Source organism: Brassica oleracea, chromosome C8 (assembly GCF_000695525.1).
Source record: "Brassica oleracea var. oleracea cultivar TO1000 chromosome C8, BOL, whole genome shotgun sequence".
Taxonomy (NCBI): Eukaryota; Viridiplantae; Streptophyta; class Magnoliopsida; order Brassicales; family Brassicaceae; genus Brassica; species Brassica oleracea.
Window position 1 is genome coordinate 26,066,481 of NC_027755.1, and position 26,172 is coordinate 26,092,652.

Below are 26,172 nucleotides of genomic sequence, written 5' to 3' on the forward strand. Positions count from 1 at the left end.
ATGATTCTTTCTTTTAATAGCTATGAAAGTTCATGCTTTTAATGATCTATGGTCTTGCTGTTATATTTGACTGTTAGTGAAAGGTGGTAAGAAAGCCAAGCATTGGGTTAAGGTATTTTTCAAGTGGCTCCATTTCCTAAATGTTTTGGGGATACATGCAATATCTTCTGAACTAAGAGCATGATTATCCGGGATCCTTAGTGGGTTTCTTAGTGCGTGGGTCCCCACAAAATTCTTAAGGATCGGTTACAAAAACTACTAATTAAGAACCGATCTTAGTGAGTTTCTTACACTGTTTGCGGGCCCCACTGACTCGTGGCGGCCGGCGATTAGTTTGTTTTTAATTTTTTTTTTTTTTAAAAAAAAAAAACCTAAGAAACCCATTGGATTTCTTAGGGATAATCATAGTCTAAGAGCATGCACAGTGTAAGATTTTTAGTGAGTTTCTATTGATGAAAAAACAGAAAAAGTAGAAAAAGTAGGGGAAATAGAAAGAGACGACTCTTCGTGGAGGTATTCTTGTCAAAACTAAAATGATTCATTTCATTGATGTCACTTTTCCATTAGTTGATTTTTATTTTATTATTTATTTTTAATATATAATTAAATAACAATAAATAGATTTATGAGATACCTACGTGGATATGTAACCACTGATGGTGCTCTAAGAGCACCCCCATTAGTGAACCCCATGAAAGGGGTTCACAAAGTATTTTTTTTATTATATTTTTTTTCTGTTTGATATTTGTTTTAAAAAAAAAAAAATTAATCGGACCAATCGCGGGCTGCCACGTGCCGTGGGGCCCGCGCTACAGTGATGAACCCGGTTCACTGGGAAGAGGTGGAGAGAGACATGTTCATCACTATTCATTATTTTAATATTTTTTTTTGTTTGGAATCTGTGTGACCCCGTAAGTTCACTAATGGAGATGCTCTAAAGCGTGGAAATAGACTTGCAGAAAGTCATATCTAACCGTAGCAGAGTATACAACTATTTGTTTTCTTGGACCCATACGATTTAAATGACTGAATCATTGTATTTTTTTCCCTTTAAATCTAGCAGGAACTGCAAAAGCATGTGAGTTTTGCATAAACTTGTTTAACTAGTTTCGGTAGAACATTTAGTTGACACTTTCACTCTTCTTGCTTCTTCAGCGCTTATCACGCTCCCAATTCTTTAACAGGATTGTATGGAGCTTGCAAAGAAGAACATCATGTTCTTTATTCAAACGCCAGCCAGTTTTCTGGTTGCTAAATTTTCTGGGTTGGGCTTAATGTTTGGTTCTATTTTTTTTTTTTTGAGAAGGTCATTGTCTTTGCTGGCTGCAATACGAGGTCGCCAAATCTTTGTATTAATTTGTAAAAATAATAATAAAGTTATTGATTTTATTTCTCAAAACTCTTAAAATCTTTTTTAATCACCTCCTAAAATTCTGTTCAAATTCCATGTTTTTTTAATTCTTTTGATTTTGAAGTTAAAACTTATGTAACATGTTACAAACTGGTGTCATTTTTAATGAAATTCTCATATTTGGCACACAAAAAGAAGGTTTTAGAGCAATTCTCCCGAATACCATACTTCAATTTTCATTCAACGTTTCCAAAAATATTAGTACTGACTACTGAAAAATGTTTTTAGCTTTTAACACCTCCATTTTTGTGTTAATGATAGGTTTGATAGCAGATAGCTCCATATTGTTAAATTACAAAATTTAATGAAAAAACGAATTTTGTCTTGTCAGCAGTTTTTACGATTCTAGGTGACAAGTGAATCCAAAAATGTAGAAAGATATTTATTTCTAACGAAAAAGACATGAATATAAAAGTCTAAATGGAATGAGTTATTATGGGACGAGAGACAGTCTCTCCACCGCGTCGTCACGACCCTCCGATGTCTCCCCTTTATACTATTGTTCTCTGATCCCTTTCGACTGCAGGTATTCATTCCTCCACTGTCGACTTCACTCCTCCATCGCGCCTCACCACCGAACCCCACCATTCCAACACAGCTTCTGGATTCCTAAACATATGCTTTTGGTTGGGCGTGGCCCACTCACTACAAGAAAACACAAATTTTACGACTGATGTTGCAGTCCCTAAATTTTACTAATTGTTTACCAACTGATCGATCAGCGACTAATTTGGGACCCATAAATTTCAGTAGTAAAACAGTTGCTAAATAACAACTAAGGAAAATAGCCGCCTAACGACTAAAGTACGACTAATATGTAGTCGGTAATCAGTTACTAAATAGAAGCTTTACCGGATAATTTTTGGGTCACAGTTTAATATAGTTTGACCGGATCAAGCATGTTTTCAATAATCTGGTTTAATATATTTTTAGTGTATAAATTTAAAAATAATATTAGTAAATATTATACATAATTAAAATATAAATGAATTTAAAATATAAAACATTATAAATATAAACTAGTTTTACGTTTATATGGATAGTTTTAGATTTTGATAATTTTATTAGTTTTTATCAGTTTAATTTATTTGAGATCCAATCTGGCTATATGATCAGTTTATGGTCGAACCATTTATTAGATCCAACCTAGCCAAGTAGCTATATAACTGGTTGAATCCGGTATAACCATCAGGTTGGTTCGGTTTTATAAACACTGCGTCTACCAAAGCTTACGATACGTGTGTCGTACGTGTGATGTATTAATAAATGTGATTGGAACTAAATATTCACTATAGGTCTGAAGGGTAAGAAAACTTTGCTAAGCTCTTTTCCCTATTCTTTTGACCAGTTTTTGCATAATATGCTTTATTATGTGCCATGCGCATTTTTTTATTAATTTTAAAAGAGTTTGAATTTTGGACCACACTTTCTTCCATTGCTCGGAACCATTTTGTACTGATACCATTTATAAAGTAAAACACTTTTTATCGAATTTCAAACCAGGAATAACACAACACCACCAACGCATTCATTTATAAAGTTTTAAACCAATCGTTCTTACTACGTCTGGTAATATCTTGCTTCTTTGGTCCAGTAAGCAATCTAATGACACCAAATATCATACAGTCATCAAACCATTTATGGTTACATATCTAGTGTATACATAAATTGAAATAACAAGAAAAGTGAAATTTCTTTCCTCATAATCGAATTGTTTGTCTACTGTAACTTTACAGATACACTGCATCGCTTTTACAGATAGATGATCATGGTTTTTCACTTTTTCACAATTTTACCAAGATGAGATTTCGTTATTTTTTATTGGTAAAATTGGAAGTGTTATACGGAGTGAATCATCTTTCTAGAACTTCAGAAGTATGTAAGGTTCAAAATTGCAAGTTAAGGGAACTAAGACATACAGGCAATTGTCTTTCTTGGACAGCAAAGAGAGAACATGGTTGGGTGCAGTGTCGTCTAGACAGATGCTTAAGTAATAGTGCGTGGCTCTCTCTGTTTCCTCGAGCTAATATGGAGTACTTGGATCTTTGGGCTTCTGATCACCGCCCTATACGAGTGTGCTTCTCGCTGGAAAGAGACAATCCAATGAAGGGTAGGTTCTTCTTTGATAAACGCATGTTGTCTAGAGAGGGTTTTGAAGATATGGTGCGGTTGAGTTGGGAAGGGGGGATGGTGATCGTAGCTGTACGATGGGCCGCATTCGACGTTGTAGACGCAAGATCATGGAATGGAAACGAAAATTGAATCTTAACTCCAGGGACCGTATCACTCGTTTGCGAGCGGCACTAGAGGTGGAGGTGTCCAAATTGTCTCCTTCTTTTGATACCATGAATCGCCTGAAACAGAAGTTATCTGAAGCTTTGCGTGAAGAAGAACTGTTTTGGAGACAAAAATGTCGTGAAGAGTGGCTGAGAGCTGGTGACCGGAACACCAAATACTTTCATAATTGTGTTAAAGGGAGGAGAATACAAAACCGAATACTGATGTTGCTTGATGAAAGTGGTCAAGAATAATTTTCTGAAGGCGCCAAAGGAAACTTGGCAGTGGAATTTTTCAGAGAACTTTTTACAAGCTCCAATCCCTGTGATCTAGAGTCCTTGTTCCTTGGTTTTCAAAACAGAGTAACGAGGGAGATGAATCAATCCTTGACTCGTCCTGTCTCGTTGGAGGAGATTAAGAAAGCTGCATTTGATGTTAAAGGAAGTAGTGCGCCGGGGGAAGACGGTTTAACTGGAGCTTTTTATCAGAGATTCTGGCACATCGTTGGTCCGGGTCTTACTGCTGAAATACAAGATTTCTTTATGTCATCGATTATGCTAGAAGGGTGGAACCAAACTCAGATTAGTCTTCTTCCTAAAATCGTTAATCCTACTCACATGAAAGACATGAGGCCGATCAGTTTGTGCTCAGTTCAATACAAAATCATATCGAAGATCTTGTGTAACCGTCTAAAAACGGTTCTTCCGGAGATTATCTCTGAAACTCAAGGTGCTTTTGTCTCGGGGCGCATTATATCTGATAACATCATCATTGCACACAAGATGATTCATGGTTTGCGCACAAACACAAAGGTGGCAGAGAGCTGGATGGCTATCAAAACAGACATGTCGAAGGCCTATGACCGGGTCGAATGGAACTTTTTGGAAGTGTTACTAGAGGATATGGTTTTTGATAGAGTTTGGGTTCGTTGGATTATGGCATGTGTGAGTTCTGTCTCGTTCTCTGTTCTACTGAATGGGAATTCACATGGGCACATCAAACCAGAAAGGGAGATTACGCAAGGTGATCATTTATCTCCATTCTTGTTTATCCTTTTTGCTGAAGCACTAGTGAGCTGACTTAACTCATCAGAAGCTTCGGGGCGTCTCCATGGCATAAAGCTTACAGAGTCGTGTCCCTCGGTCCACCATCTTCTTTTTGCTGACGACAGTTTATTACTGTGTAAAGCTAATTCTGAAGAAGCCACTGAAATCCTCGACTTCATAAGATTGTATGGTGATGCGTCTGGTCAACGTGTTAATCAACTCAAATCTTCGGTCATTTTTGGTTCTTTAGTGTCGGAAGATACAAAAACAGAGATCAAAGAGATTTTGGGTATTCAAATGGAAAGAGGAGAAGGATCCTATTTGGGCCTCCCGGAATGCTTCAGCGGATCAAAGAGAAAGCTTTTGAGCTTTATACGAGAAAAGCTTCACGGACGCCTACATGGTTAATTGGTTTGTGAAGTCATTGTCTCAAGGTGGGAAGGAAATCTTGTTGAAGTCTGTAGGCATGGCTTTTCCTGTGTTTGCGATGTCTTGTTTTAAGCTACCCAAAGATGTATGTGATAAGCTCACAAGTGCAATGATTGAGTTTTGGTGGAGTAGTGGTAATAATAAAAAGAAAATTTCGTGGGTAGCGTGGAAGAAGCTCTGCACTTACAAGGAACTTGGTGGTTTGGGTTTCAAAGACATTGAGAAGTTTAATCAATCTCTCTTGGCCAAGCAAGCATGGCGCATATGGTCTTCTCCTGACTCTCTCTTGGCTCGAATTCTACGGCATCGGTACTTCTCCCGTTCGGAGTTTCTAAACTGTGGTGTTGGCTCACGTCCGTCTTACGCTTGGCGTAGTATCATACATGGACGTGATCTGCTGAAGGTAGGTATGCTCAACAAAGTTGGTGACGGTAGGAACACTAAGGTGTGGTTGAATAATTGGTTGATGGACGTATTTCCTCGGCCCCCTCACTATCGCCAAGATGCGGTGATTGATCTCACCATGACAGTAAACGAGCTACTGGATCAGCATTCGAACTCGTGGAACGTTAATTTGGTTCGCCAACTGTTCTCAGATGAAGATATTGATTTGGTCCTTAATACAAAGATTCTCCCGTCTCGAACTGACTCCATTGTCTGGGGCCTCTCAAAGTCTGGAAGTTATGACACAAAGAGTGGTTACCTCCTATCGAAAAGCAGTTGTGGTCTAAACTCTGGAAAGCAAAAACCTCTCCTAAGTTAAGGCACTTTTTGTGGCGTGTTTTGTCTGGGGCTCCAGCTGTTAAAGCTCAACTAAAGTCTTGTGGAATTCAATTAGACCCTACATGCCCGGTGTGTCATCAGGGACCTGAGACAATCTGTCATATTCTCTTCCATTGTCCATCCTCTCGAGAGGTGTGGGAGACATCGTAGTTTCCCTTACCGCCTGCAGGTTGGTCTCCGAATTCAGTATTTCTGAATCTGCACTACCTCATTTCATGTAGTCAGAAACAGAGCATTGGGAGTTCTGTTCGTTTATCCTTCCCATGGTTGTTGTGGCAAATTTGGAAAGCAAGAAACAAGTTTTGCTTTGAACAGATCAACCCGTTGGCTTGTGACATTGTCTCTAAAGCAAGAGAGGAGGCTACCATTTGGTTAAACCTCCACGGAAATCTCCAGAAAAGCCAACATGTTCTTCCTATTGTGTCAGGATCTGAGAGGAAATGGTCTACCCCCCCCCCCTGTCGATTCTGAAATGTAATATATGAGCATCATGGTCTACATCATCTGTGTATAGTGGAGCAGGTTGGATCACACACAACTCAGTTGGCAAAGTCCTTTTTCATAGCCGAAGGTCCTTTAGTGGAGTTAGGTCCCCTGCTCATGCGGGATTGCTGGCGATAACTTGGGCCACTACAGCGGTGAAAGAACACAAACTGAGGAATGTTCAGTTCGAATTCTCATCTTTGGAGGCTGCCGATGCACTGAATAACACGCTAGAATATCCTCCTATTTATTCTGAGTGTTATAAAGCACTAGGTAGTGTTTACTCTCTTTCTAAGAGCTCCATGGTTTTGGTTCATCGAACTTGCAACACGGCTGCTTCTGCAATTGCAGATAGTGTCATAAGCGGCCAACGGTTCCATTCTTATGTGGCATCTGGTGGGCCTCGGTGGTTGGCGGTAATGCTTGACAAAGAAGCAATCTCTTCTTAAGTTCTTGCAACATTATTGCACTCGGAGAAGTCCTTTCTTGAGTTAGAAGGCTACTTTATCTCTCTTTTTCTCAATCCCTTTGAGTTTTCTTACTATAGGACCTACTGGTTTCCAATTTGTTATGTCTTTCCTTTTGGATGTTGTTTCAAACCTCGTACGGGGTAAACTCTATTTGAACTATTCAATGACAAAAAAAAAACTAAATGAGGTTTAGTTATTCTCTTAGATATTTTCATTTTTATAAATCTATCTTTCACCGTTTTGGTTGGATGTCATTATATAACCTTAATTATGAGATCAAATATTCAAATAACAACTACACAGTTGCATTGGCTTACGTCAAATACCGTGATTTTATATATACGGATTTTTTTGCCTTTTACTTAATTATTTTTTTGTTGTAAATGTTAAATTCATACCAAGATTTTTTTTATTTACAATTCCACTTATTACACAAGATGAAAATAAAACAAAGCAAGCAGTTACAAAACAGATCAGAAACATCAAGGAATCGGAGGTGGCAGGCGGAAGTAGACTAGCAGGGGAGAGGGCGAAGAAGCGGATCATGGAGGAATGGAGATTAGTCGATCACGCATGAGGCGATCAATACGCGCTATGACTCCAGCTTCGGTTATTGATGTTTGCTGGAAGATGCGCATGTTCCTCTCTCGCCGCACGCAGTATATGATACACTGCGGCAAGAGCTTGATCACATCTTGTAACCCCGAGGACGAGACGACCTGATAACTTGAAAGAATACCCTCAACCGCTTGAAGCGATGATGGAGGATGGGCAATAGAGGTTCCACATAAGTGAGCCCATACCGCAGACACAAAGGAGCATTGGAAGAACAAGTGGGGGTGAGTCTCATGCCCTGTAGAGCATAGAACACACTGCAAAGGGACAACAAGACCCCAAGAAGCTAGCATGTTCTTTGTTGGTAATCTCGATAGCATTGCCATCCATGTAGTGAAAGAGCATCTTGGAATCTCCTCCTTGAACTAGACCATAGAATCCCACTGGACTGTAGGAGCTATATCACGGATGGAGTGCCATGTTTCTTTTATGGAGAACTTAGGGACATAGTGGCCTTCACCATTGCGCCAAAGAAATGTGTCAACGCCTTTGCTTGGGTCAGGAGGAGTCATAGTCGATAGAACAATCTGCAAAGTCTCAGCTTCGTCAGATCTAGCTGGAGGAAGGGTCCACTCCCCATTCTCAGTAGCTTTGACGACAGCAGCTTCAAGACTGATCAAAAGTTCCCTCGGTCCTCGATAACCAAACGCTTCAATCAGTGGCCCTATATCGGTCCAATAATCATACCAAAAATTGGCTGATCTGCCATCCCTATGCTGCATCGAAGAAATTCTGCCACAATATCTTTGATCGTGATCATACTTCTCACAGACGGTGACAGTCTTTGGGAGTCCGTAATCAACCAGTAGGAGCGTCTATAAAACACATTCGAATGTAGCCAAGCAACCCACAGAGACCCTGGCTCGGAGAATAAGTTCCACACCCTCTTGAGGGTAAAGACCCGTTCAAACTCCTCAAGCTTTCTCAGACCTAGACCCCCCTCCTTCTTTGGTTTGCAGATATTAGCCCAGCTTACTCTTGTTCCAGTGGCCGAGGATGCCCTGTTTTTCCAGAGAAAAGCACAACACAAAGAGTCCACCTTCTCATAAAATCTCTTAGGCAATGCAAACACAGAACTCCAGAAGTTTACCATCCCATAAATCACTGAAGCCACAAGCCTTATTCTTCCAGCAAAAGATAAACTCTTTACAGTCCATGAATGCAATTTAGATGTAATTCTTTCCAGAAAAGGCTGCAAGGTAACAAGACTTATCCAACTCGGGTTAAGAGGCAATCCTAAGTATCTGGTTGGAAAGGTTCCAAGCCTTACTCCAGTTATATCACTCAAAACCGAACATTCAATCTCTGAATATCCACCAAAAAGTATTTCAGATTTTGCTGCATTCATGTCCAATCCTGTCAACTCTTTGAAAGCTGAGAGGACCTTCTTTATGCCCGTTAGAGAGTGGCGTGATCCATCCGAGAATACAAGGAGATCGTCTGCAAATAGGAGGTGTGTTATCTGTGGGTCATGACACATAGGATGCAAACGAATGTCGCCTGAAATGACCGCTTCCTCCAGCATCCGGGATAAAGCTTCCAACGCCAAGATAAACAGATACATAGAGATATAGTCCCCTTGTCGTAAGCCTTTCTTGCCTAGAAAGAATCCCGCTGGTTCTCCATTGATGGCGACTGAAAACCGTGGTGACGTCACGCACTCCCTTATCCAGGTGAAAAATAAAGGAGGGAAATCCTGAGCTTCCAAAATCTTGATGACAAAATCCCATGATAACGTATCAAACGCCTTCCTAATATCAACCTTCAACATACAGCTTCGGGGACAAGATGATGATTTATAGTTTCTGATCAGCTCTGAGGCAAGTATCACATTCTCCCCAAGAATTCTTCCTTTCAAGAAAGCAGCCTGGTTCTTTGATATGCTCTTCTGGAGAATTGGCTTCATAATGTTCGCTATGATTTTGGTGATGATTTTATACACAAGATTACAGCAACTGATAGGTCTAAACTCACCAAGCTTAGCAGCAACATCTGTTTTGGAAATTAAGACAATGGTGGTGGTATTCAAATCCCTCAGAAACCTTCTATTCCGGAAAAATTCCTCAATAGCTGAGATTACATCAGCCCCCACAGTATCCCAAGAAGCCCGCAAGAAATCGACACAGAACCCATCAGCCCCTGGACTCTTATTCAGAGGTAAGGTATCAATCGTTCCTTTAATTTCCGTAGCTAGTACCTGACGCCTCAAATAAGCTTGTTGTATATCTGAGCACCTGAAAGGCAACAGTTCCTTGAGCGCGAGTCTACGGTGGAAGGAGATTCAAACAGGTCGGTCTCTCCAAGGATATTCTTAAAGTAAGCGGCCGCGTGAGACTTGATTTCTGCTGTTGTACCCAAGAAATTATCATTCTCATCCCTGAGGTAGTGTATATGGTTACGGGTATTTCTTTGGGTAACAGTCTTATGAAAGAATGGGGTGTTTCTATCACCCACATCAGCCCACCTGGCTCGTGATCTCTGCCTGAAGCATTTCTGCTCAGCAGTCAGCAAGATGTTAAGCTTATCCCTTTCCCTATGCTCTTCCACCGCATTAGCTGCATTAGGCTGTGTTAGTAACTCCCTTTGCAAGGCCTCAACTTTAACACTTTGATCCTTAACTCTCATGGAAATACCACTAAAGTGTGTCGTATTGATCTTCTTCAACTCTTTCTTCATCACCTTCATCGACCGTACCAACTTGAATTGGTTAGAACCCATGATTGACCCTGGATTCCATGCTTCAGCTACCACAGTAGGGTACTCCGGGTGGTCTATGATGTGGTGATAAAATTTGAAAGGCTTACGGGAGTATCTCCTGAGTGAGGGAATTTTAAATATGCATGCTGCATGATCAGACTGTCCAGGTTCCACAAAGTCAGCGTAGGCATCAGGGAACCAAGAGGTCCAAACCTGATTAATGAATGCATGATCTATCCTCTTAGATATCAGGTCATCATCATTATTGTTCATTCAAGTGAAGGGGACCCCTTTTGCTGGAGCTTCAAATAACTCAACATCTTGCAGAGCCAGGTTCAAATCTTCCTTTCCAGTATCATCAACAACTCTGTGCGGATAGCCCGAATGATTAGCCAACCTCATGATTTGATTAAAATCCCCTAATACTGCCAATGGGGAGTGCAACATAGCGGGTGGACTATGAGTATGAGCCAAGTCATTCTAGAGAGCCTGCATATCACCAACCACATTCAGACCATAAACAAAAGTAATGGTGAGATTCACGTTTTCTTCCATAATGTAGATCCCACAAGTAACCGCTTTCTCTGTAGCCTTGTAGATAAACACCGAGATCGAAGGGTCCCTAACAACAACAATCCTTCCAACATTATGATGCTCATAATTTCCAAAAAACTTCCAACCTCGGGGAATAGCATTGTGAATCCTTGCCGCATTACTACTCTGAATATGCGTCTCAAGGAAAGCACCAAAAAGATGTCTATTAGTTGTAATCCAATCTCTAGAAAAAGTGTGGCGTCTATCACTGTTCAGTCCTCTGACATTTCACGCAAAAAAACATCGACTGTTCAGTCCTATGTAAGAATGTCGATGTTTTTTACTTATTTATTTCTCTCATGTATAACTGACGTGATACAAATAGAAAATGGATACAAAATTTTGTTAAAACTCAAAATAAATTGCTATGCATTCCGTTTACTTTATCGTATTTTAATTTTAATATATCTATTAAATCTATGAAATATCTCTTATACTCTTCGTTAAAACATGACAAAATTTTGTCAAACTTTATATATATTTTGGTTAGTAAGACATCACATTATTATTTATATATTTACTATATACGAATCAAATTAGAATTCTTGATTTAGAGCAGAGATTAAGTATATCACTTCAGTAAATAAGTTTTGGGGGTGAATATGCTAAATGATGATCATATGATATACTATTCTAACCTGATAGTATGATATCATGTAAATTAGGATATGAACAACTAAAATAAATTACTTATTTTAAATATATATATATTTGTTTAACACGATAAATAAATTGTAAACTGTATACAATATTCTCCATGAGTTTTTAAATAGTTACCATGCACATGCTTATTTTCATATTAGTTACATTACATCTACTTTAGGTAATAAAAACAAACACAAACAGCGATTCAACCAATGACGAGAGATGAGGTTATGACTTCTACGCCATTCTAGAAAACTTCCGAAACTACTCTATGTCAACTATTTTTGATAAAAAGTGTCTTGTTCAAATACTATTACACCATTTAATTTTATTTTTTTGAAAATTTTCCCAAGTCTTCTTTCCATTCAACTGCACGTGAGAATCAGTAGGTGATTCATATAAACACACAACTTTACTCAACCGTCGAAGAATTATTTTGTTTAATGATACTTTACATTTATATTACTTGGATATGTGATTTGACTCAGATCAATAATTCTCAGAGTATATACGATACATCTTAGGTCGGCTGTTGCTATACAAAAATTGCATTCAAAACATTGCGCACAAAACGGATAAAAACTTTGCCTGCGTTGAAACATCGGATAGAGCCTTTTTTGTTTCGTAAAATATCCGATATAACTTTTTTAGAAAAAATCAAATATATTAAAATAAATCTGAAAACGAACATAAGGAGCTGAATATAGACCGATCCACACAAAATTATACAATTCAACTATTTTCACTCTAGCTTCGCCCAATCCATTTTCCTGGCGTGTTCTAGTTCTACTAAAACGAATTTAATTTCCTCATTTATCGATAAATGTTCTCTACCTTTGATGATGATCATGAGAATGAGAGATTCACCTCATACGAAGGGTCTTCCCGTGTTGTCTCTAGACTAGCTAGATATCGAGGAGCTCGTCTGAGTTTGCACTCATAGCCATCACTGAAGCGCAAGGCGTAAAAGAAGAAAGGATGGTCAAAAACACTTACCAAAGTAAACTATAAAATCTGATTGTGCCTACTTGCCTCCAATGCCAAGGACCGGTAAAGAACAAGAAATTTCGAAGGATTCCTAAGCCGATAGCCGGAATGCAGAAACACTGGAAGCGAGAAAACATCTGCAACTAAACCCGAAGAAACTTTTAGACCTACAAAATTTTTTAGCACGGTTACTCTACCAAGCAACCAATTGACTGCCCCCGGTATTGGGATGAATTACCCTGGCCTTGTTCGTTTACGTGTCGCGCGACCTGCGACCTGCGACTAAGATTACGTTTGTTTACGTGTCGCGCGACCTGCGACTTGCGACCTGTGACTAAACCTGCGACCTGCGACTAAAAGTATGTTCGTTTACGTGTCGCGCGACCTGCGATCTGCGACCTGCGACCAGTCGCGCGATCAAAATTTTCTTAATTTTTAGTCGCTGTTTTTCGGGCGACTTGAATGGGAACCCGCGACTGGTCGCGCGATCAGTCGCGCGACATCAAAACGGACAACAACCTGCGACATGCGACCAATCGCAGGTCGTATGTTACGCGACAGCAAAACGAACAACAACGCAGGTCGCATGTCGCAGGTCGCAGGTCGCACGACACGTAAACGAACAGGGCCTGCCGAAAAGAGTCACCAAGGGACATAAAATCTAGCTGACCAACTGAACTCTCCATGACCTTAGCCAATCACCTCATTCAAGAACTAAAGAAAGATAATTTAAGCTGTCTGAGGGTAAGAACTGGTGACAACGGATCTACCCAACACATTAAACCGTAAAAGCTAAACATCAGGGACATAGTGGACAAAGATCCAAAGATGGAACTGTATTGAGAGCCGGAAGAGAAAGGTTGATTGAGCTAGATCAAACATAGACAACCACCTTAAGACACCGCAGTACTGCCAGACACAACGAACCACCACCAGAAGAATCAACACACACATATTCCTAAGATAGAGAACGCTTCCGAGCAAAAGAAAACTCATAAGAAATCAAAACGGTTTCTTAAATAGTTGTGGCTCACCAGGACGCCGAAGCAGAACCAACAACCCCATAAGTAATGCGCAAAGCTACCAACCGAGAGAAGCAGACAAGAAAGAATGCTCACTGGAATGCAGCAAGAGACAACCTTCCCTCTCCACATGCCACCACCTCTCCTAGCAGTTTAAGGAACCGCCTGCAAAACCCTGAAAAACTAACTCCGCCGACTACACCTTCTACACACACCGCGCCAAGACTCCAACACATACCCGAAACCAAACCTAAACGTATCTCCTCTCGAGAAGCGAAGGAGAAACAACCACTGCGACGAAGCAAAAGATAGAAAGAAGAGTAGAGGAAGAAATAAACTTCTGGCGTTGAAACGGCTGTTCACGGATCGTCTGAACGCGGGAGTAAAATTCAATTGCAATTTAATTCTCGAGAGAAAATACAAACAGAAAGAGAGAAAAACTACAATTTGAATATATTTAAACATTGGAAAGGATTTTGCTTACGTTGAAACATTTATTTAAGCAAAATAACAAAAAAAAAAAGGAAAAAAACATATTTATACGCTTTACTAATCCATTAGATGTTTTATGTGTATCAATTTGGAATAATAAATTTCAGATTAAATCAAAATGTATAGTCTTTGATCTCATCCACCGGTCACCTTTTTCCCTGCTCACATGATGCTTTACTTTTTTTTGAGCAATCATTCACACTCAACAACATCAAATAATTTAGTAGGGTCATAAAATAATCTAATACGGCATGGACATGATAAAACGAAAGAGCATCTTCTTGTTTAATTAACACCAACAAACATAAAACTAAATTTGTTTAATATCAGCGATTTATACGAAATTGTTTTATGACGTCATAAAGTAGATAACTTTACCTTTTAGAAGTTTCTATGGTTCACATTCGGCGGCATCTCGCTGTTTGTCAACTCGATCGTGTTTCTCTATAAATTATAACTTGATTCATCATCTCTTCATCCTCACATAATATCTCGTTTTTCTTCTCTCTCGCATCTTTGCAAATCAATATGGCCAAGTTCACAACCATTTTCATCATGGCCCTCCTTCTCTGCTCAACGCTAACATACGCAGCCCGGCTGACTCCAACGACAACAACCTCCTCTTCCAGAGAAGACTCCGTCAAGGTTCGTTAACTACTACCTTCTTTGTTTTTTTGTTTTTGTCTCATAATATTGCAACTCAAAATATATTTGCAAAATTGAAGGCTCCGTTGTAAACATGTATTATATATAGGTTAATATTCCGAAATATTATGGGTCAAAACTCAAAAGTCTGAATTACTTTACAAAATAGTTTTTTTCTATCATTATTACTTTCAAAAGTTGAAACTAATATTTGGAACCTACATATGTATTGATGTATGTGGAGTCCAAATTGAGAGCAGATTCAAGCGTTTAAGGGTTAATAATAAATTAATTAAAGTACCTGTAACGATGAAATTAACTTGTATGTATGTTCTACGGATTAATTAGCAAATAGCAAGAAAAAGAGTACAAGGTCGATTATAGAATTCATATATCTATACATATAGTTAGATTAGTCTATATAAGCTTACGAGTTACTTCTAAGATTCTAAATACGTACAAAAAGGAAACCCAAGAAAGTTTGCATGCATGGTCCATATAAGATTCTCCCAATTTGTTTCGCGTAACTGATTCTATATTGTTGACAAAAAAAATCTAAAGAAGTTTAGAAGTTATCACTGACGTGCGAATTATGTTATTTATGTGTAGGAAACTGAAGGAGATAAAGCTGAAGAAGAAAGCTGCGAAGGAATTGGAGAAGAAGAGTGTTTGATTAGACGAACTCTTGTTGCTCACACCGATTACATTTACACTCAGAATCACAAGCACTAGATCTATATGTATTAAGCCATATAGTCAACTAGTAACATTATTAAACTCTATACTTCTACTTTCTGTTCTCTGTCCTTTTTCTGTTTTTGAATTTCGTTATTTCTATTTTCATTTCTGTTATGTTACTTTAAGAGTTATTATTATTCACATTCGTTTGCATAATCATGGATTTTAAAATAGCTTTCAGTATTTATTTTGTAAGGCTGATACTCATTTCGTTTCATAAAGAGTGTTACTTAGACATATTTGACACGTATTAAGAAAATAGTAAAATATATTAATAGACTTTTATTTATTGTACAATTATTTAAATAAATAAAAATTAATTAAATATCTATTGGTTATATCTTATATATTAAAACAGAAGTCACAACCTTGATTCATGTGTGATTTTTTAAAAAAATGTACCTAATGGACCTATTTCTAGAAAGTCATGTTACATTTAATCTCTAATCTTATCATTTAAATTTTGGGCCTATCAATAATTGGATTTAAACAATAAATGATCCATTGGATTTATAGATAGTATACATTAAATAGATATAATTTAATGTTGTAATATTGTACCTCAATATGTTAAATATTTAAATATTTGTCGATGTTAACTTTTAAAATTATAAAGATTATTTTTAAATAAAAAAAATTATATTATCTAACAATGATTAATCTTTACCACCTTAAACTAATGAAAACAAATTTTAAACTATATAGTTTATTTTAAAAATTAAACAAAAATTTAATGTTTAATTATCTACTCGATAATATAAATCTATGAAGTGAAAAATTTAATTATTTACTCGATAATATAAATCTATGAAGTGAAAAGTTTAATTTTTTTAAAACCTTCTAAATTTGTGAAATGTTACAATATCTTTGAATATGACAATAAAATAATATTTTACTAATCTTTATATATATAGTTACGATTTTAATAATCCGAAAAAAATAAATATATATATATATATATATATATATATATATAGAAGAAGATACAAATGCATGCGATAATTTGAAACAATCTTTTCCATGAAAAATTAAAAATTGATAGACACATATATATTATATTATATACCAATTTAGAATTGAAAACAAAATATTTATATAAAAATAAATGAAAAAAACCCGCGCGGTTGCGCGGATCGAGATCTAGTTGGTTGTTTAAAAGGGTAAGAAGGATATTTAATATGAAAATTTAAATTAGAAATGTAAAATTGTACTTTTTGGAAACAAAAAAAAAAAAAAACTAAAGTGACATTTTTTATGAAATAGAAGGAGTATTAAAAAGTCGGAAAGTCACAACAAAGATTTTTATTCCACTAGGGGCTTGTCCGCGCTTCGCGCGGAATATTATTTTGTTATGGTTAAATATGATATTTTTCGATGATGTAATTATGTGGTCAGTATTTATTTGTGAAGAGCATGCTTTAATATTTTATTGTGTTATGTAGTATTAGTTTATAGATTAATATATTATGTGTTCGTCTTTTCAATAATGTGTTGTTGTATGTATAGTAGTATTTGTTAGTGGTGAATTGAGCTTCTAATGTAAAGCATATTGAATTTCAATCACTTTGAATTTATGTATTTGTTGATTCTAACATTAACGGTTTTAGCGTCAAAATTGTATTTCATATTTTCACATTTTTGAACATTATTCTTTTTTTAACAACATTGAACATTATTCTAATAAGATGTTTTTTTCGTCTCCGCATATTTTGACTTGAGCCGTCACCATCTATGTATTTATTTACATTTCTGGTATGCGGTGTTTCTTACCACCACCGGAAAAGGCTCACCTTTGTTGCTCTTGTTTTTCCTTTTCTTCTTCTCTTGTGAGATTATCTGATATTTATTGTAGATCAGGTTTATGAGTTCCCAGTTGTGCGGTTGTTTCTCATTATGTTGTACGCTGTTCTTGTCAATATTTTTCCTCTTCTTCCTTAGATTTGGCTAACGTTTGGAACTACATCTCCTTGGGTTGGATCAGAGTTTAGTTGTCTTCCTCGTAGTTGGCTTGCCGTTGATAGTCCCTGCTAGTCTTGGTTTTCAAGATCTGGTTTTTGGTGATCTGATTTTTATGTTCTCTTCATAGCTCGAGGATGGCTCCACAGTTTGCTGATTTTGTGTAGTCTCTTTTTCTTTCTTTGTTCTCTCATCTCGTTGCACTTTTCATCGCTGGTTGTGTCTCTGGTGGCTCTCCATTTCACATATATGTCACTCAAGGTTTGGATAGTGTTTTCCTTCGTGTATGTTTTGTGGGCTTGGAAGATTATTTTTTGTCTCAAACTTGAGCTCTGATTTCTCTGTGGTTGGCTTCCATTCTCCCTCCCTTATGTTGCTTTTCTTCTTCTCATGCTTCCTTTGGTATATGTGTGTGGAGTTAGTCTTTTGGTGCTTTGGTCTCTTCTATTCAGAGTTTTGTGGTTCTTCGTTGGCATGAGCTCCTTGTATGTGGTTGTTTTGTTTGTGAGGTGATTCATACCTTTTAGCTGGTGGTTGTGCATTATGCATGTGTTTTCCTGCTTCGTGGTGACTTTGGTCCGGTGAATATTCTTTCTCAATCTTTTTTTTGGTGTTTTGGATTGGTGATTGATCGCGTTCATTTGTGTTTCAGACTTTTATTGAGTAAGTGTTACTATAATATTCTATTTTTTCTTTGTGATTGTGGAGATTTAAGTTTAGATTATGTGTCTTATTCTAGTTTTTTTAGTTTAATTATTTTCAGATTTTTAATAGTAAAATAAATTATAATTTGTAAATAAAATAATAGAAAATTAATAAAAAATAATAAAATAGTAAAAATTTATGTTATTTTTAGTTGTGAATAAATAAAATATTTAAAATCTATTTTTATTTTTTTATTTTTTCTTTATTCATCTCCAATTTTATTGACTAATAAAATATATTATAAAATTTCACATAATAATGGTTAGTATGAGAAAAATAATAGTGCACAATTAGAAAGTACTAAGCCAAATTGCAATAGTGTAAAAGAAGAAGGACCAAAAATATAAAAATAAAAATACATGGGTACACATGTCATCAAACCCCTTTGTCACTTGTCATAAGAAGAGAAAAAGCTAACTTTATATATATAGATTTCGAGTTTGGTTGTAACCTGGTTGTAACCACCAGCTGTATTTTAGACGAATTGACATGGAAAACATTAGTTGACTTTTAGGGCGAAGACTACTTTCTTTTATGACACCTCTTGTATCAGACTTGGAAAGTTCGGACTGGGCGAATAGAGGCCCTCAAACACATCAGAAAGAAGATGAAAACTTCACCATTCTGAAAAAAAAAAAAAAAACTAGAACTCAGTTCATGGTCTTTGGTTAGGTGATTTGCGTCTGGTGGCGAGACTGGAAACTGATCGTTGAATTTAAAGAAGATTGTTGATGTGGGTTAAGCTAGGAATTAACTAGAACTTGAGTTCTTGGTGTGTGTATAACGTGTGGTCAGCGCGGACCCACATTGAAGGTTATGGTGTCACAAATATTCTATAAATAAAAATTGTTAGTTGTTCAAAATAGGTGAAACTGGCACACTTGGTTGAAAAGAGTATCTATGAACCCACAAATATGAGTTAATTCGATTCCCGCTATTGACACTTTCTTTATATAATTGACACTCATAAAAAAATTCTCGGGTTCACTGCGTGTGGAAACAGTGCAACTCAGCTATTCACCTCAGTGGCTTCGCCTCGACTCAGGCCACCATCAGAATCATTGACAGGGACATCTGTAAGCCATCTCGGCGACGAGGGATAGAAGAAATTTCAAGTTTCTTATGTCAATATGGATGGATTAGATGACTTCTTCATTTAATTCCATTCCATGTGTACGTATTCCTTAATTTCTATTTCTTTTTTGCTAAGGAAACAACTAATTAGGCTTTTATAACCCTCAACATCTCGGTGACAAAAAAAAACTCTCAACATTTCATTAAAAAAATTAACGATATTCACAATTTAGTGAAAAGAAAAGCTAGAAATTAATGGTATTAGAGTAGAGTCAACACTTACTCTACTGTTGATTGCTAGTTGATCAGTAAAAATTGTATTTTTGGGTTTGAATGGTTTGGACAACTAAAAAAACTGTCTAAACAAGATCTCTTTAATAATATTAACTCTCGTTCTATCCTTCAAGATTGATCCATGGAGACTGAGACGAAAGATTGAGATGATGAAGAAGATGGTAAAAGTTTGTTATTCAGCTCAAGTGTCAGTTACATCACGACTCACACATATATACACTTGATTAAGCTAAAGGAAACTTAACCAAGCTAAACCATAATTAAACTAACTAAACCAAACTCTGATTAAACCGGGACTATATCCAATACACCCCCCCTCAAGTCTTTAGCTTCGTATCAGGAAGAAAAAGACTTGACAAAGACAAACGTTGAATCATGGATATAAAAGGTCCCGGATGCAGAGCTTTAGTTAGAACATCAGCCAACTGATTAGTGAAACATGAAGAGCTTTAAGCCGACCAGCCTTGATTTGATCCCGGACTGTATGGAAATCAATCTCAATGTGTTTAGTACGCTCATGAAACATTGGATTTGTGGCAAGATGTATGGCAGACTTGTTATCACAAAACAACTTGGGAGAACAAGTCATTCGAACATGAAGATCTTGAAGTAACTGCTGCAACCAAATGAGCTCACATGTAGCCAATGCAAGACTACGATACTCACCCTATGTACTACTTCTACTCACCACTGATTGCTTCTTGGACTTCCATGAAATGAGAGACGTGCCAAGAAAGATACATAAACCAGTAACAGAACGGCGTGTATTTCGACAAGTTCCCCAATCAGCATCAGCAAAACCGTTTAAGCAAAGCTCTGTATCAGAAGAGTACATAAGACCCTGACCCGGATTGTTCTTAAGATAACGTAGAACTTGATGAGCTGCTTGAAGATGGATATCAGTTGAAGCAGAAAGAAATTGACTCCGCTGATGAACAGCAAAGGTAATGTCAGGTCTTGTAATCGTCAAGTAGAGAAGGCGACCAATGAGCTCTCGATACTGAGTGGGATGCGCCAACAACTTCCCAAGATCCTTTGTGAGATGTAGAGTAGGATCCATTGGCACAGTACTAGGCTTGCAACCCAATAAACCCGAGTCTTCAAGCAGATTCAAAGTGTACTTTCTCTAACATACAAAAATACAAGTAGAGGATCTCGCAATTTCCAATCCAAGAAAGAAACGAGCAGGAACTAGATCCTTGATCTTAAACTCAGAGCTAAGCAACTCTTTGAGCTGGCAGACAACAAGATCATCATTGCTTGCAATTAAGATATCGTCCACGTAGACTAAGACAGCCACAAAAGAGTCATTAACCTTCTTCACAAACAAAGTGTTGTCAGCTGGAGACTGGAAAAAGTTAGATCTCAATAAGACTGAAGAGAACCGTTTATACCATTGCCTAGAAGCCTGTTTCAAGCCATAGAGAGACTTGCGTAGACGGCACACATGATTAGGAGGCAGAGAGGTTCCATCACTAGGCATATAGTCTTGAGGTAAACTCATATAGATTTCCTCATCAAGATCACCATGTAAAAAGGCATTAGAGACATCCATTTGAGTGAGACTCCATCCCTTAGCAGCAGCAAGACCAAACAAGAGCTTCACATTGGTGAGTTTAGTGAAAGGAGAGAAAGTATCCATATAATCAACTCCTTCTTGTTGAGTGAAACCCTGCGCTACTAACCGAGCTTTATATCTTTTTATTGTCCCATCTGCATTGTATTTTATAGTAAAGATCCATCGACAACCAACAACATTCTTTCCCACAAGCAAAGATACAATATCCCAAGTTCTGTTTTCCTCAAGAGCACCAAGTTCCACATTCACTGCATTATCCCAAACCTTAGATGCCATGGCTTCCTTAAAGTTTGTAGGTTCACGTTCTAAAGTATAGGCAAGAGTATAAGTTTGAAAATGTGGAGCTAAACGGTCATAGGATAAAACATAGGATATAGGAGTATGAGTAGGAAAGATAGGTTGAGGATCATGACAAGGAGGAGAGTTAATTGTTGTGAAAGGAATGAGAGAACAATGATAATCAGAAAGATAGCTAGGAGCCCTAGTAGGACGCTTAGACCTTGCTATATGAGCCTCATTATCTAATGTATCATGCGTCTCAGTGTCATTTCTTAAAGATGAAGGCTGTGTTGTATTGGATGATGATGCAACATCAGAAGAAGAATCAGGTAAAGGCATAGATTCAACATGTAAAGGTGCAGGTAAAGGCAATACAGAATTAGGAAACATATTGACTGAGTCACGCAAAAGTTAAGTAGCTTTAAAAGGAAAATCAAATTCATGAAAGATAACATTGCGTGAGGTGAAAAAATTATGAGACTTTAAGTCCAAAAGTTTATATCCTTTGTATCCAAGAGGATATCCTAAGAAGACACAAGGAGTTGCTCTTGGAGAAAACTTAGTCAATCAAGAAATCTCAAATCACACAATCACACAATCAGATATTGCAACGATCAACCAAATAGAGATCGAACAAGAAGAGAGTAACAAAGAGCATACTGAATCAGAAGATCACCGATCGCGACGCAGAAAAGACGAACAAATCGTGAGAAAACGGAGATCAAAAAGCTCATCCTGAAACGGAGGAAGCGGAAGACGTTGTTGAGTTCTCTGATACCATATTAACTCTCGTTGATCCTTCAAGATTGATCCATGGAGACTGAGATGATGAAGAAGATGGTAAAAATTTGTTATTAGTTACATCACGACTCACACATTAAGCTAAAGGAAACTTAACCAAGCTAAACCATAATTAAACTATCTAAACCAAACTCTGATTAAACCGAGACTATATCCAATAAATAAGATTTGAGGTAGTGATCTACCGTGACGATTACGAAATGTGGATGATCATCTTTGTGAAAGCGTGTATATGAACGAGTTAGCATACCCTTTTAATGAATAGTATCATCTTTATAAAAGTATGATTTGATAAGTATATTAGAGTATGTTTTCTTATGTGGGCGGAACATGATTTTAGGTCTAACATTTCTTTGGGCTCTATGCTAGGTCCAATGACCCATCTCCAACACCTACAAATTTTTTGAAACTTTTTAATATTGTTGACCATGCGATCTTTGCGACCAGACAATCCCACAGTTGGCGTCACACACTAGATGTTGCAATTTGAGAAAAGTATATTAAGTACAAGTTCAACTGAAGTTAAGATCAATGAGATCAAATCAGGACGAGAGAGTTATCAACTTTGTTTGCTCTATGTAATAGAAAAGAAACTTTGTTTGCTTATTTTGACCAAAAAAGAATATAAACCTCTCAATGCTCTCATCATATATGGGTCTCGTCTCATCCATATCACCAACCTACACTCAGCAATATATATATCCATAGTTCCATACCATATTTATCCACAAAACACATACAAGTGTATAACAAATAATGTCCCACGCACGCTTTATAATTATCCAAATATCCAAATCCAAAACATTCAAACAAAGTAACCCCACACCCATTCAGAATCACAAAAAAAAAGAAAAGAAAAAGACAAAACAATCATTTGCTTCTCCAATTGAAGGAAAAAAAAACAAAATTTTTGATTGAATCCAAGAATCACCCAAACAAAACACAAGTCTAGTGTTAGTTTTGAAAACTGACAAATTAGAGTAGGGAATTTCTGATCGGGAATTTCTGATATCATTCATTAGGTCAACGATCTTGTTTATATAGACGTACAAAGTCGGTTGCTAGGCAATCCCAAATCTATAATGGAAGATATACAAATATTTACTTTCCGATATATAGAATATATCCTAATACCCCCCTTAAATTGGAGCAAACAAATTTGCTATGCCCAACTTGATTAAAAATGCATCAAACTCCTTCTTTCCCAATGCTTTAGTAAGAATGTCTGCAAGCTGATTCTTGGTTGAAACATGAATAGGTCTGGTAAATCCACGAACAATGTCATCCCGAACAAAGTGACAATCAAGTTCCACATGTTTTGTACGTTCATGAAACACCGGATTAGAGCTAATGTGTATAGCTGGCTTGCTATCACACAGCAAAGACATAGGTTCTTTGTGTTCGATCCCAAGCTCACGAAGTATCATTCGCAGCCAACGAAGTTCAGCGGTAACTTCAGCCATAGCCCTATATTCCGCCTCCGCGGAGGACCTAGAAACAGTATCCTGCTTCTTTGTTTTCCACACGATGGGGGAAGATCCAAGCTGAACAAACCATCCCGAAAGTGACCGCCGTGTTATCGGGCATGCGCCCCAGTCTGAATCACTCCATCCACTCGCATGAGTTGATGACTCTGCACGAAGAAGAACTCCCTGCCCAAGTGTCCCTTTAAGATATCGGACGACCTTTAATGCAGCAAGCCAATGATCCGTCTGTGGTTTCTGCATAAACTGAGATAATGCATGAATCGCATATGTCAGATCAGGTCTCGTGGCTGCCAAGTAAATAAGACGCCCCACCAGCCTGCGATATCTCTCAGGGTCAGCTAGTAAAGGTCCATCTGCAAGACTCAACTTATGATTCTGATCAATAGGTGAACCAGCCGGTTTACAGCCAAGAAGTCCCAATTCTGAAACGATGTCTGTAGCATATTTTCTCTGGCAGAGATAAATACCAGAGGGATTACGAGCAACTTCCAAACCAAGAAAATATTTAACTGCACCCAGATCTTTCATATGAAAGCACATAGACAAATAATCCTTAAATGTCTTAATCGCATCGGAGGAGTTTCCAGAAATAATAAGGTCATCAACATACACCAAGATCCGTAGTGTAACACCATTCTTTACGTAGACAAACAACAAATAATCAGATCGTGTTTGGCGAAAACCATAAGCACGAAGAGACTGTTCCAGCTTGGCAAACCAACACCGGGGAGCTTGTTTCAAACCATACAGAGATTTTCGAAGACGACATACACGCGTTTCGCCTGGAGGACAGAAGCCTGGTGGAAGTTTCATGTATACCTCTTCATGTAAATCATCGTGGAGGAACGCGTTATGAACGTCCATTTTGTGAACCTCATGATGCATTTTCGCAGCAAGATCCAAGAATAGTCTCACTGTTTTCATCTTTGCCACAGGAGCAAAAGTTTCCTCATAGTCGATCCCTTCCTTTTGATGATTTCCAAGCACAACCAAACGAGCTTTAAATCTCTCGATTGTACCGTCGGCTCGATATTTGATTGTAAACACCCATTTGCACCCGAGAGCTCGTTTATTAGGTGGTAAATCCTCAAGAGTCCAAGTGTGATTAACAACCAGTGAGTCGTATTCTATATCAACCGCCTTCACCCAACGCTTGTCTTTCATGGCTTCAAAACTTCTTTGTTTCAATATTATTCGAAAAAGCCATCAAAACCTGTTGATGAGTAGGTGAGAATCTATCACAAGAAACATAGTTAGCGATGGGATAAGGTGTACCTGAGCTAGGCTGAGGAGCAGGTGAGAGTGAGACGAGAGAGGACGAGGGAGAAGAAGATGGAATAGTATCAACAATAAAATCACGGAGCTTCACATTCCGAGTCTTAGTTCGACGACCACGACCAAGTGATTCATCTGCGGGAGCTACTTCCACATTCTCAGCATTGTCTGTTATTGGGGGCATGTTTGTCTCAGTAACTGGAGCTACCTGCTCCGTATCATGTGTGACATCTACTTCAACTGTCTCAGTATTCTCATTCGCTGAGTCAGAGTCATAGGTAACGTCTGCAGAGTCCAATACACCTTCAGTCTGTGCCATCACCGGAGGCAATAAAGATTGTTCATTCAACAATGGGGAGTGTACATTACTCGCAAACGGAAATGTCTTCTCGTGAAAGACAACATCACGAGATGTGAAAACACGTTGTCGTTCTAAATCAAACAGTTTCCACCCTTTCTTCCCGTATGGATAGCCTAGAAAGATGCACCTCCGACTTCTAGATTCAAACTTGTCACCTTTATGATCTAGGTTATGAGCATACGCCAAACACCCAAAAACCTTCAAGTGTTTGTATCCTGGAGCATGACCATAGAGTTTCTCGAACGGAGTCTTATTCCCAAGTAAAGTTGAGGGCGTCTTATTAATGAGATAGCCTGCTGTAAGAACGCACTCACCCCAGTACTCAATCGATAGATTAGCTTGAAAACGAAGTGCTCGAGCGACATTGAAAATGTGTCGATGCTTTCTCTCAACTCTACCGTTCTGCTGCGGCGTGTATACACACGATGTCTCATGAATAACTCCTTCTTCTCTAAAGAATCGTGATAGACATGTAAATTCCGTACCATTATCACTTCGTATAGTTTTAACCTTCTTCGAGAACTGGCGCTCAATCATGACCAGAAAGTTACGAATCTGCTGAGATACAAGCTGCTTATCAGGCAGAAGATAAAGCCAGACAGCCCGCAAGTGATCGTCAACAATAGTCAAAAAAATATTTTGATCCACAGAAAGCAGTTGTACGATATGGTCCCCATAAATCAATATGTATCAAATCAAAAACTTCTTTCGCATTATTAGAACTGGTAGGAAAACACTGTCTAGTCTGTTTAGCTCGAAGACATACGTCACAATCTTTAAGTAAAAAATCATTACTACTACTACTAACTCCTGAGACAACCCCGGTAATCTGAGATGATGGATGACCCAATCGATGATGCCACAAAACTGAATCTGCTTGGACAGTCGCCTGAAAAGATGTCATTTGCTCAAACCCACGAAACCGGTACAGTCCCTCTCTCTCTCGTTTACCCGCTCCAATCAGCATCCTCGTACTGCGGTCCTGCAAAATCATCAATTTATCAGTGACCTGTCCAACCAGAGAGTT

General features: G+C 37.9%; 5 protein-coding genes across 5 annotated transcripts in view; 2 read left to right on the top strand and 3 right to left on the bottom strand.

Annotated features, from left to right (window-relative positions):
* Positions 1 to 5,134: 5,134 nt before the first annotated feature.
* Positions 5,135 to 6,878, top strand: LOC106309047. The gene is made up of 4 exons (XM_013746130.1): positions 5,135 to 5,835; positions 6,028 to 6,078; positions 6,168 to 6,389; positions 6,461 to 6,878. The coding sequence occupies exons 1-4, from the start codon at positions 5,135 to 5,137 to the stop codon at positions 6,876 to 6,878; spliced, it is 1,392 nt and encodes a 463-aa protein (XP_013601584.1).
* Positions 6,879 to 14,365: 7,487 nt separating this feature from the next.
* Positions 14,366 to 15,490, top strand: LOC106310503 (phytosulfokines 3). Its single transcript, XM_013747735.1, has 2 exons — positions 14,366 to 14,596; positions 15,206 to 15,490. Exons 1-2 carry the CDS (start codon positions 14,480 to 14,482, stop codon positions 15,326 to 15,328), a joined length of 240 nt encoding a protein of 79 aa, XP_013603189.1. The 5' UTR covers positions 14,366 to 14,479; the 3' UTR covers positions 15,329 to 15,490.
* A 4,282-nt stretch (positions 15,491 to 19,772) lies between these two features.
* On the bottom strand, positions 19,773 to 20,423 carry LOC106309049 (uncharacterized mitochondrial protein AtMg00810-like). Its single transcript, XM_013746131.1, has 2 exons — positions 20,052 to 20,423; positions 19,773 to 19,979 (listed from the first exon to the last, which is right to left on the bottom strand). The coding sequence occupies exons 1-2, from the start codon at positions 20,421 to 20,423 to the stop codon at positions 19,773 to 19,775; spliced, it is 579 nt and encodes a 192-aa protein (XP_013601585.1).
* A 2,305-nt stretch (positions 20,424 to 22,728) lies between these two features.
* LOC106310233 (protein PHLOEM PROTEIN 2-LIKE A10-like) overlaps positions 22,729 to 26,172 on the bottom strand; it is a 10,819-nt gene continuing 7,375 nt past the window's right edge. Inside the window, exon 3 of the mRNA XM_013747468.1 lies at positions 22,729 to 22,990. The gene's annotated coding sequence lies outside the window, so the exon portion shown is untranslated. The remainder of the gene's footprint in view (positions 22,991 to 26,172) is intronic.
* LOC106309050 overlaps positions 24,678 to 26,172 on the bottom strand; it is a 2,385-nt gene continuing 890 nt past the window's right edge. The window contains exons 2-3 of the mRNA XM_013746133.1: positions 25,912 to 26,127; positions 24,678 to 25,715 (exon numbers count right to left, since the gene is read on the bottom strand). Coding sequence (XP_013601587.1) covers positions 24,678 to 25,715; positions 25,912 to 26,127 — 1,254 coding nt within the window. The remainder of the gene's footprint in view (positions 25,716 to 25,911; positions 26,128 to 26,172) is intronic.

Excerpts from the sequence above, each read along its gene's own strand:
- LOC106310503 (XM_013747735.1), top strand. The coding sequence starts at position 14,480 with ATGGCCAAGTTCACAACCATTTTCATCATGGCCCTCCTTCTCTGCTCA. Across the intron at positions 14,597-15,205 it reads CCAGAGAAGACTCCGTCAAG|GAAACTGAAGGAGATAAAGC; the intron begins GTTCGTTAACTA and ends ATTTATGTGTAG.
- LOC106309049 (XM_013746131.1), bottom strand. The coding sequence starts at position 20,423 with ATGGATCCTACTCTACATCTCACAAAGGATCTTGGGAAGTTGTTGGCG. Across the intron at positions 19,980-20,051 it reads AGTCCAAGAAGCAATCAGTG|CAGTTACTTCAAGATCTTCA; the intron begins GTGAGTAGAAGT and ends ATTTGGTTGCAG.
- LOC106309047 (XM_013746130.1), top strand. The coding sequence starts at position 5,135 with ATGGTTAATTGGTTTGTGAAGTCATTGTCTCAAGGTGGGAAGGAAATC. Across the intron at positions 5,836-6,027 it reads ATTGTCTGGGGCCTCTCAAA|GGACCTGAGACAATCTGTCA; the intron begins GTCTGGAAGTTA and ends GTGTGTCATCAG. Across the intron at positions 6,079-6,167 it reads ATTGTCCATCCTCTCGAGAG|TCAGAAACAGAGCATTGGGA; the intron begins GTGTGGGAGACA and ends CATTTCATGTAG.